The 11,627-nt window shown below is 40.0% G+C and overlaps 2 protein-coding genes, 1 long non-coding RNA gene and 1 pseudogene across 3 annotated transcripts in view; 2 read left to right on the top strand and 2 right to left on the bottom strand.

The window, feature by feature from the left end:
• LOC107670938 (uncharacterized) overlaps window positions 1-262 on the top strand; it is a 1,062-nt gene extending 800 nt beyond the window's left edge. The window contains exon 2 of the long non-coding RNA XR_001632138.1: window positions 28-262. This is a non-coding gene — a long non-coding RNA (uncharacterized LOC107670938). The remainder of the gene's footprint in view (window positions 1-27) is intronic.
• LOC107670935 (protein FAM217B-like) overlaps window positions 1-1,616 on the bottom strand; it is a 5,048-nt gene extending 3,432 nt beyond the window's left edge. Inside the window, 3 exon segments of the mRNA XM_016463759.1 lie at window positions 915-982; window positions 1,128-1,194; window positions 1,342-1,616. Coding sequence (XP_016319245.1) covers window positions 915-982; window positions 1,128-1,194; window positions 1,342-1,439 — 233 coding nt within the window. The 5' untranslated portion in view covers window positions 1,440-1,616.
• Window positions 1,617-2,516: 900 nt separating this feature from the next.
• LOC107670937 (protein phosphatase 1 regulatory subunit 3D-like) lies at window positions 2,517-3,976 on the top strand (annotated as a pseudogene).
• A 4,674-nt stretch (window positions 3,977-8,650) lies between these two features.
• The window catches only part of LOC107670936 (phosphatase and actin regulator 3-like), a 71,941-nt gene continuing 68,964 nt past the window's right edge, over window positions 8,651-11,627 (bottom strand). The window contains exons 11-13 of the mRNA XM_016463760.1: window positions 10,696-10,836; window positions 9,710-9,786; window positions 8,651-9,190 (exon numbers count right to left, since the gene is read on the bottom strand). Of these exons, the coding sequence (XP_016319246.1) occupies window positions 9,175-9,190; window positions 9,710-9,786; window positions 10,696-10,836 (234 nt within the window). The 3' untranslated portion in view covers window positions 8,651-9,174. The remainder of the gene's footprint in view (window positions 9,191-9,709; window positions 9,787-10,695; window positions 10,837-11,627) is intronic.

Raw genomic sequence — 11,627 nt, 5'->3', positions numbered from 1 at the left:
TTAAATATTCATATTCTCTTTCCTCAGATGCTGTGAAGAGGTGAAGCCCAAATGATACAGACTCAGACATGGATGCAGCAGTGCCAGAACACCTGAAGCATGCTCCAGGAAGTGCTGGGGCTTGTGGATATAAAAAATTAGCCATAAACAACTTTCAAAAACTCTAAAAACATTTACACATGTGTTAACCATTATCCAGTATTTTTGTTGTTTACTTGTTTGATATATGGCTGTTTAACAATAATGCAAGACTGTTGGGGGAGGGGGAAGAGTACTGCCACAGCTCTGACTTCCATGCATCGTTATTGTTTGTGATACACGTGATTAAAACGTTTTATAGACGTTCAGGTCTGACTGGACCGATTTTGGACCTTTTTAGAACATTGGTCAAATTCAGATGTGCCTTTCACGATGTTGCACAATGGGTGTGTGATTATTTTATATGCAAGCTTATACTGAAATTATGCAGCAACACATCTTATAAACATCCAGAAGATGACACATTTAGACGTCCAGGGACGCGCAGAAAAGACGTGGAATTCACGGCCAGATGATGTCAAAGACGTCGGTTCAATTTTCATTTTGGATATAATTTTCAACCATGACGGGACGTGTCGGAGGGACGTCTTTTCAACAGTCATTAAACGTCCAAATGTTTGCTGGGATATGACTGTGTTTGTACGTTAAACCGCTTTAAATGATTTACTCGGTTAAAGACCTAGTTACTTGAAAAAAAGTAATCTGATTACATAACTCGCGTTACTTGTAATGCGTTACCCCCAACACTGCCTATTATAATAATCAGGTTATAGTAAAATGTAACTTGCATAACTTAAACACTGTAAAACAAACAAACAAAAAAAGTGTTAGCCTTTATCTCAATCAATCATCTATGTGCCAAATTCTTTTCTAACCTGCCTGTGGGGTTCGCCATGAACAACATTTTGTCCAGTCTCGTCCTACTTAACCTTTGCCGAGAGTCCTGCAGACATGAGGAAAACAGCACTCACAAATAACAATCATAAGCTCAATTTATACTCGTTTACTTTTCTTCATTTAATTATTCTATATTTTTTTTTCTTTTTTAAATTAAGTTCACACATAACCCATTGCTGTTGAGTACTCACAGGTTCAGATGACTGATTGATGTCATTATTCGGTGGTGGATGCAAAGGTGCTTTTGTGCTTTTCTTGCTTTGAGTGAAAAAGTCAGGTTAGTCAAGATCAGTTCAGAAATAAAGGCAGCTAAATTTGGTAACATGTTTAAAGAAGCTTATCCAAGCGTGACCTGGCAGGTAAATAAAACATGACCTTAATTTAATTAAGGTTATTTATCGTTACCTTGGTGCATGTCCCAAAGCTTTAGTTTTTGTTCTATCAGACGAACGAAGCTTATTATGACTGTTATGCACAGTGCTCTCCTGTAAGACCGTTCCCATCACTGGCGTTTCTCAAAGCAGCCTGGGTCTTCTAGAACGGATGGATTCTCTCATATTATATGCACGGAGTCTTTTGATCTGATATGTATTTTTTCTCGATCATGTGAGGTTTACTCCCACGATCAATCGACTGTCTCGCGCACTGCTCGCTTTAATCCTCGGTGCATCTGTACCATTCTGTCCTAAAGTCGTGGCCTAATGGTTAGAGAGTCGGACTCATAACCCAAAGGTTGTGGGTTCGAGTCTCGTACCGGCAGGGATTGTAGGTGGGGGGAGTGAATGTACAACGCTCTCTCCCACCTTCAATACCACGACTGAGGTGCCCTTGAGCAAGGCACCGAACCCCCAACTGCTCCCCGGGCGCCGCAGCATAAATGGCTGCCCACTGCTCCGGGTGTGTGTTCACAGTGTGTGTGTGTTCACTGCTGTGTGTGTGCACTTTGGATGGGTAAATGCAGAGCACTAATTCTGAGTATGGGTCACCATACTTGGCCACATGTCACGTCACTTTCACTGTCACTTTCACTAAATAATTCAGCGACGACCGGATCAGCCTGTCTGTAATGAGATGCATTGGTCAAATTAGTCGGTCTGTTCGATTTCGTCTAATGCGCTACACTAATCGATATGGAGTTAATTGTCTGAAGCTTGTAAATGAGGATATTTTATTTACGCAGGCGTGTATTCCAGCTGTGTGGATGCTGAAGGGCGCATTGTTGTGTGGGAAATGTAGTCAACAGTGTCATAGGCTTACAGTGAAGCCTACACGATACTGTAAATATGTCTGAGACCCCATGTGCACTGTATGCGAGCGACGCGCGCTATTTAAGACAATTTCGTTGCGTTCTAGCTTGTCGCGGCGTTTATTTGCATCGAGATTGACTGAGATCGCACTCTGAGATATTAGCGCTCTGCATTGTTTACAGACGGGACGTGAGAATGTCGTATCTCATGTACGGTGGTCTAATAATAATCGTCGGGGAGATAGTTCAGACTACACCTCCCGTGGGAGCAGTAGTTAAATGTCATCGGCGCTCGATCTCCGCGTATTTTATTACAACCACACTGGGTGAAGATTGGGTCTTCTCCACTTTAAAATTAACATTGTCCTATATTAGTTTTAACTGCACATAACGAGGGCGTTCTTCGTAGTTCGTAAAGTTGTGTCCTCACACCTCACAGTAAGGTAAGAATCTGTAGCCAGATGTAGAGATGTAAAATTGAACAGTATTGCTCGAGTTTCGTGTGAATATGCTTTCCATGTATTTAACTGTCAACAGTATTTAGCTGTTTCCTTTTGCCATTTATGTGTTTTAAGTGGAGAAAATAAGGAAGAAATGAATAGGCTAGTGAACACGAACATTTTAAAATGTCTGAATGTCTTTACGTTAACATAGCAATTCATTTCACAAAAACAGTTCCAAATTTAGTGACACTTCATGGTTGTCAACAGTGGTCCATAATTTGTAAAATGTCTCTGGCAAAAGAGCAAAAAGATGCTACTTGCCAAATACACTCACATATTTACAAGTGTGACGAGTGGAATTACATTACTTTTTGTGTTGGCAAGTTTTTCTCCTTTTGCTAATAGAGAGTGCAGAGAGAATGGAATCCCATCCGCATGGATCAGGACCTGCCTTGCAGTTCACAAGTGGTTTTAGTGAAGTATCTAGACCCGTCAAGACCTTTCATCTTCGAGACATCTACCGCCCCAAGCCAACCCCACAAAGGACCCCTGTGGCAATACGGCCACCCAGCCCAAAACCAGGTCCTCCCCAGAAGCCCGTTGTCCGGCGTAGGCAGTCATGCGAGCCAGAGCCAAAACCCATCATGAGGAGATGGGCTAAATCCCTCTCGTCCTCCACAGAAGAGCACACCTGCAGGAACGTGCAGGTCCGCTTCGTAGATTCGTTGGGATTGGAACTGGAAGATGTGAAGCTCTTCAAGGCCAGCGAGGACCCAATGGTGCCGGTCCACGTCATCACCAGACTGCTGGCAAGCTCTGAGCTGGCCTCCAGGAAAAAGCTGGAGCTCTCTCTACCCTACTTCCAGCCATCCTTCCCTGACAACATGCGTGCCGAGGCTGGTTTCCTCAAGCGCTTGTGCCAGCAGCGAGTTTGCCTGGAGCAGGTGTTTTGCTCTGAGCTGGGAATTATCGGAACCGTGCAAGTGCTGAACTTGGCCTATGAGAAAGAGGTTACGGTACGATACTCGTTTACGGAGTGAAAGTGCAGCGCGGAGAGTAAAGCGAGCTGGATCTCCACCGTCCACAGAGATGGGCCAGATCCGGAGTCGGACATGTTTCGTTTTCACCTGCCTGTACCGCCGTTTATCCTACAACCAGGTGCCATGCTACAGTTTGCCATCTGCTACCGGGTCAGAGGATTTGAGTTCTGGGACAACAATGGTGGGTGTAATTATAAACTGACCTGCCAGACGTACAAATTGACGGTCCCCAGAGAGTGTGAAGATAGCCTGGTGCATTTCATTTGACTCTCCACTAGCCATGGTCAGTGCTGTGAAAAAGTGTTTGCCCCCATCCTGATTTTGTCTGTCCTGATTTCCTGATTTCTTGATCCTGATTCCCCCCCCCCGGAACGCGATCTCGAACGGACCAAGGGGGGCTCTGCTCCCTGGATCGCACCGGGCCCCGCATCAGCTAAGGATGGCCCTGACTGCATCTAAACGCTACAGATTACTGTAGATCCCTCTTTCACAGCGCTGTGGTGGGATTTTGGCCCATCACACAGTGTGGCCCCATTGGAGGGTTTTCAAGCATGAACTGCCTGTTTAAGGTCCTGCCACAGCATCTGAATTGGGTTCAAGTCAGGATTAGGCCACTCCAAAACTTTAATTTAGCTTTTCTGAGCCCTACGTTTTCACAGCACTGTATGTATAAAGAGCCTTTATAATCATGGGTTTATCCCAAGCATAGAGTACTTTAATATGTCACACTAATGGAATTACACTAATGGTCATTTAATGGTCACACTAATGGAATTTATCATAAAAAACGGCTCAAATTTCGGCTACCACCCAAGAACAATTAGAATGCTATACTTGATCAGTTCAGTATTATTATTGCTGTAGGAGACTTTTATCTTTAAGTGTCTGTGCAAAAATAGAACAGACTTCATGCACATTCTTTCAATTCCTTTAGAACTCAAAGCTGTAGGGATATTGCACATTATAGTGCTATTTTAATCATTCACAGTGTCGTGCCTACAGCTATGCAGTGCAGTCTTAACATCTCTTTCAGAATGCTTAAAAATGTGTGATGGATTGTCTTGCATATTTCTATGCTGGAAAACTTTTAGAATAATTCACTGAGGTTTGTACATTTGTTTCCAGTTGTGCCTTGTTAACAATCTTATCCAGGAGTGCCATGTGGAATTAGACTATTTTAAAAATCATTAGTTCTCTAATGCACAAGCAGACTTTGCAACTTGCTTGTATTAGTCCTAATCGTGTATTTCCAATTAAATATGTCACTCAATAAATAAAGCAAAACAAGGTTATGCTCTTGATTTTTGCTTATTCGCAGGAGTGAATATGAGTAAATATGAGTGATACTTTTCTTATTCCCTTGCATTAGCACTCTTCTTGACCTTTCCCCGACAGATTTCTCCATCCGACCTCCTGCTAATGGCATCTGAGGAAGGCAATCAATGTGCTTCTGACTCAGTTCAGCTGTAAGGGCACATGACAGAAATTTGAGGTCAGGTCTAAAAATATCATCATCTTTAAACCAAAAACAAAACTACTATAAGCACGCCTTCACCTTTGAGACACAGCCTGACAGTTGCAGTGCATTTCTGAAATTATTCAGCCTGGCTGCCTTTACTATTGCTATAACTACACAAAAGTATTTTTACCAAATAAATTACCATCATTACTAGACTCACCGTCCGCTTTTTAATGACATGTTTGTGAAGTGTCTTTCTTTCTTTCATTGTATAACAATAGATCATTGTGAACTGTTGTTGATAGTAACAGAAAGCATCTGCGATTTTAAATAATACTGTGATCAAACACTAGATGGTGCTGTGAATCTTGAGGTGGACATTTGTAACTTCATATCTTCCACATTTGATTAGGGAAAAAAAGGACGATCAAAACAGACTGATCTGAAAAACTCACTGTATATACGTACTTAGAAAATTGAGTCTTGGCCCTAAATTAAGTATCATAAAACTGTTTGTACCCCTTTTCATGCTTAGTTTAATTGGCTTACGTTTTATCCAAACATCGATGTTGCCCAATGTGCAATAGTACATTCATAGTCACTGCATACTATAGGCAGTTTCTTTTAAAATAACTGATAAAAGTGTGGCCATATTTGTCAGCTGATGTGTGTGGAATAAACTAATTTTGGTTTGTTCCTTGTTTATACCCTATTGCACATTTTCTGACTAGGATTTCTTACAAGATGAGGAAGAAAATCCCTCAATTTAGTGTTTTCTCTGCCTTGTGTCATGTTGTTTTATACAGAAATGAATCAAGACATTATTACACATGACAAATTTCCTGAGATTTACCTCAAGATAACAAAGGCAGGACCTGGAGTTTGCGTACTAAGAAATATAAGGACTAGCCCCACAGCTCTGTTTGTGTTTCACTGGCCTCGCAGAGAAATATTAACCGGGTGCTTTAGTGGCTCAGGCATCCATTTCTTCCGATGAAAGGAGACTGACCCAGTTAAGGAGCTAATCTCTTATGCATGAGCTTTAAATGCCTTCATTAATATTAATCATTAGGGCTGTCATGTAAATAACTCGACTGTAAGTGCAATAGCCATATAAAAGAGGAGATCAGATGCAGATCTTGTTATATTTATGGGAGTTTGTGGTTTTGTCATTAACTTGAAGATGTGGTCAGGTTGTGGCAAGCCCTCGATCATCACAGCTCCAAGCTCTTTGTGTTTTCACAAATGTCAGTCACTCCTCGCACCATTCCTGCTGTGAATAATGTAATCAACATGCTGGATGTACACTTCTGTTCTGCTGCCAGGCCTGTGGAGCTGATGCAAATACAACTCTACTGAGAATAGTTCAAATAATGCGTGAAAACACATCTGATGCTCTTACATGAGCAGTGCTGATCTGACACAAATGTAGCTTTGTCATTTATGCACTGTCTGTTATACACACGTTATAAAACCAGTGCAGAATCTGTGCATGACAAGACAGACGTGTGGTTGATTTTTACCGCAGAGGCCTGACTTAAACCTGTGTTGTACACGATAGTAATAATATGTGCATGAATTTCAAAATGTCTTAATATGAACTATACAGAATGAGTCATTTTGGGAGTGGTAAGTCTTAAGGTCTTGAAATTGCCACTGTGTTAAATTACACATTTCACATTGCAAAGGAAAATTGCACTAAACAGTGTTTGCGTGTCTAAGTGTGCCGTTGGCACTAATCTGCCTTCACCGCAGGGAGCGATGAATGCCATGCTGGAAATGTTACAATGCACTTCATGTCATTTTATAGCAGTCATGTTCTCACTGTGAGATGTCTGGAACATCATACTAAAAAGCTCAATTAGATGGACAAAACCCTCAGCTACTTAAAAGTGAATTATTTTCTATTAGTCATTAAAGGTGTTTTGGAAAATCATGCATAAAATGTTCCTATTATCTGACATTATCAGTGAACAAGGTGTCTTGAGAAACACACCTGTCTCTGTTCCAGCCCCAACAAAATAGAAGGGGAAAAAATGTTTAAAGGAGCTGCCTTTCTCATCTAAGAGAGAGAGGTTTTCTAACATGAGCCAATCAGAAACACTCTTTGTGGTTTGATCAGTTTTGTGGGACACCATGCAGACTCTTTTGATTACTTTGTCTGTGTAATATATTAAACACATTTTGAATATATAACTCTTATTGACTTCAGTCTCACAAGTACTCACAGGTTGGAAAGTATTAACCTATAGAAATAGCCAATATTTCTATTAAAATTCCTCAGGAGAATAAAAGTAGACATGAATGAAACTTGTAAATTGTTGTTGACTTATAACAAGAATATACTGTATAGCCAAGTATAATAAAATGAATGTGGACTACACAGATGCTTTGGCATCGGAAGAAACTGATGAGAAATGCTTGATTTCAATTTTAAAGGGATAGTTCATCCAAAAATGACCAATCTGTCATCATTTACTCACCCTCTATTTGTTGTTCTTTAATCTGTTGAACACAAAAGAAGATATTCCGAAGAATGTTGGTATGAAAATATATGAAAAAAATACTGCAGAAGTCAAAGTCGCTCCCATTCTCCTTTCCGATGCTGTATACTCAAATGGGGACTGAACCCATGACTAGTTATTTCTAGTGCCATGCTCTGCTTTTTGAGCTACATAAACGATTTGACTTTCTTATTGGTTCATATAGACTTTAAGTGTGGAAGAACACAGCAGCAGGAGTGTGTTAAAAAGGAAAAAATAAACTAGTTTTCACCATTGCTGTAGTTTCTCATCAGTTGTTTCAATAATGATGTAAATATTGTCTAAAACCCTTCATTAATTAATTTCAGACTCTTGTTTGCGATCTCCACGTCTTCTTTTCCATTAACCTCAAAGGGAAACTGTGGCGGTGTTGTAAGGTGATTATAGTGCGCTCTCTCCATCAACCGACACCACTGACCTGCTTTCTGCTGGCCCGCTTACAGCAGCTACTCCCTCATAAGGGAAAAACTGTGACTTCTTAACATATAACCTAACATTAACTCGGCCAAACATTTAATCCGTGTTTATTCAGAAAAGAGAAACGAATGTACAACTAAAGGCAGATCTTCCCTCCTCATAGATCTGCGATGCGTGTGTGTGTGTGTGTCAATGGAAATAATGACTTCTCGTGTTTTCTTCAAGGACAGTGAGACTTCCTGAGCGCTTATGTAAGACTACTATATCTAAGACTTGAAAGAAACTGAATCTGGCGTACACGAAACAAGAGATCGATTAGACAAACGAGCACAAGAGATGAGGATTGACAGTAAAGTTGGTCCATGAGAGTTGAAGGAGATATATAACCCTGTATTTATTCAGCTTTCAGATGATGTATAAATCTCAATTTTGAAAAATTGACAATTAAGACTGGTTTTGTGGTCCAGGGTCACATATGAGCACATTTAGCTAAATTGATTCCTCATCCATCCATTAATTCAGAAAAGAAGACAGACATTGTCGTTTGTTAAAAATCCAAAGCTTGTACTGTACAGACAATAAATAGTCCTTGCAAAGGTAAGACATGATTTCCGTTCCTCGTACTAACATCTATACAGCTGATATGAAACTCAAGGAGTTTTAGTAGGAGCCCAAAAACGCTTGGGGTGTCACAAGAGCACCAAAACTGGAGTGGGAAAAAAGTTCGAAAAATTCACATGCTTGACCCCCATCCCCCCACCCGCCCCCCATTGGCATCAAAAGGTGACCGTTTAAAACAGTCCATTACAAAAAAATGAAAAGGTCAAATGTCTTTTTTTTTTTTTTTTTCAAACAGTCTTCCACCGTCCCACCAGAGTCCCCTGAAAAAGAATAAAGGTCCAGACTTGCAGCTGGACTGAGTGGAGTTTGGAGGGTTTTGGCTTCTTCAGGCTGAAGCTCCAGAGACATAGCCTCCAAGGTTCACTAGCGCCCAAATATCAGGCCCTCCATGGCGCAGCCATGGACAGCCTCCTGAGGTCTTTGACTTCACAGAGATACCGTTAGCATATTCTTCACGGAAGAAACCTTGCTATGGTCGATGGAACCTGCAATGCAAAGGGAGAAGACACCTGTAAGATGCCCCAAAAACCGACTATCATCCATCAAATGTGTATTAATTGTGTATTAATAGAAGAGCAGTGTGTGTGTGTGTGTGTGTGTGTGTGTGTGTGTGTGTGTGCCAGACAGAGCTCTGCTCAGCACAGGACTGGGACCTTGTTCAGCTATTTGTGTCCACAGAAATGAGGTCTAACGTAAAACAAACGTAAGCTAAATGTGAGCAAGCATTTGTTCTACATGTCGGCGAGCGCTTATGTGTGCTTATTCTGCAAATTCCGCACTTTCAGGACAGTGCAGATATGGCTATATTTAGAACAGCCTCCTGTATTGATCTACTGTATGTGTCCTGCAGCTTTAGCTGTTACGCAAGCGACCGTGTGAGAAGTGATCTATTGTAGATGCGATGACTTTTTTGTGGTGAACGGTTATGCAAACGTGGAACAACATATAGAAACAGGCCATGTATACTGTATATACACAAGGAAGAAATGGAAACACACACTGACCTTGTTAGGTGTTTGCTTGACGCATGAACCTCCATTTCGGTGCTCTTGAACTCATTCAGCTCTTTGCGTATCGCTGCCTGCGAGGCGAAAACAACAACAATGAGCTCCTGATAAACAGTCAGGCACACTCTTGCAGCAGGTCACTGGAAAGAAGATCACCTGATGTTTTATAAATGATCTGTTCTGGTTTTGTTGACTTGTTGACACAAACTGGTCATGATAAGGCACACGCAGAATCTTAATGCACATCATCCATGTTTACACATCCTCTGGACCTTGTGTGTTTATTTATTATAGGTTTTTTAGGAAGAAGTCTTTTTTTTTTGCTCCTTAATGCTGCATTTATTTGATCATAAACACAGTCAAGTCTGTAATGTTGTGAAATATTATTACACTTTAAAATAATGGTTTTCTATGTTCAAATGTAATTTATTGCTGTGATTAAAGCTGAAATTTACTTCAGAAAACATTCTAATATGCTGATGTGATGCCGCTCAAGAAACATTTCTGATTACTATCAATGTTGAAAACAGTTGTGATGATAATATTTTCATGGAAACCATAACACTTTTTTTTCAGGATTCTTTGACGAATAGAAAGTTAAGCATTTATTTGAAATAGAAATCATTATAAATGTCTTTAATGCCACTTTCAATAAGTTTAATGCATCCTTGCTGAAGTATTTATTCCTTTAAAAAAAAAAATCATTTTAATAATGCTGTTTGGACTTGTTTAACACAACTTTGTGTTAAATTCCAAAAAAAAAAAAAAAGCACAGAAAATGTGAACTCCGCAGATTATACAAATATTTGTATTTCTTTCTCATTTTATTAATGCATTTTATATAACAGAATTACATCATGATATTTTAGATGAATCAAACATAGAATGTTATTTTATTTTTTTATATCAAATATATCTCTATTATCTCAACGTGTCAGTGTGTGTTGGCCTGTAGGGGGCGCGTGTGAGTTTCTAATGCGCACCTTATCTGAAGCAGATAGTCTCGTCCAGGGCTTGTCTGCTCTCCTGTCGTAATCCTGAGCTTTGGCCACTTCCACATAGTCACTGAAACGGATCAGAATCTTTCTGTCCCGCAGCTCGTCAACGGTGGGCCGCTGATTCAGCTGGAAAGACAAGAAAAAGAGAGGTTTAGTTGAACAGCTGCATCAAGGAAAAAAACGGATCGTTCCTACTTAAATTCTGTAAAGGATGAGATGAGTTTCAAGTAGTTGTAATGCTCATAAAAGACACAGACTATAGTCTAAAAAATGCTGGGTTGTTTGAGTACAAATATGGACTAACCCAGCTGTTGGGTAAAATGTTTTACATTAATTTTTGAACCCAAATGTTGGGTTAGTCCATATTTGACCCAAAGTTGGGTTGAAACAACCCAGCATTTTTAGGAATGTATAGTTAGGCCCAGGGCCGTGCACAGACCTTTTGAGGGGCATGTGCTGAAACTGAAAAAGGGCACCCTTAATGACAAATAAAATAACACAAAATAATAGTCTCAAAAGCTTTAGATTTATTCACTATTAATAACAACCATAATATATATATATATATATATATAGGGTTTCTTAGGTCTATAGGTCTACATGTTATACACTATTATAATGACATATGATATGGCTTTTAAAGACTGCTTAATTTCTAAACCTCAAAGGTGGAAGTCAGGACTAATAGACTTGGCCTGGAAAAAGGACATGGTATGATAGCTTGGCATTATACAGTGCAAAGGATATCTGGCCTTCTAGATGTAAAGTAGGCTATAACAATGGGCCTCCTGGGTAGTTGTCATTATTATTTGTAGGGTCCTGTGTTTGTGAATTGCTCTTGTGTACTCACTCTTTTTTAAATTGTATTATATATATATATATATATACACATATACATACATACATACAGAGGGGGT

Source organism: Sinocyclocheilus anshuiensis, unplaced genomic scaffold (assembly GCF_001515605.1).
Source record: "Sinocyclocheilus anshuiensis isolate Anshui unplaced genomic scaffold, SAMN03320099.WGS_v1.1 scaffold1503, whole genome shotgun sequence".
Taxonomy (NCBI): Eukaryota; Metazoa; Chordata; class Actinopteri; order Cypriniformes; family Cyprinidae; genus Sinocyclocheilus; species Sinocyclocheilus anshuiensis.
This window is presented reverse-complemented; position numbering and strand designations above follow the sequence as displayed.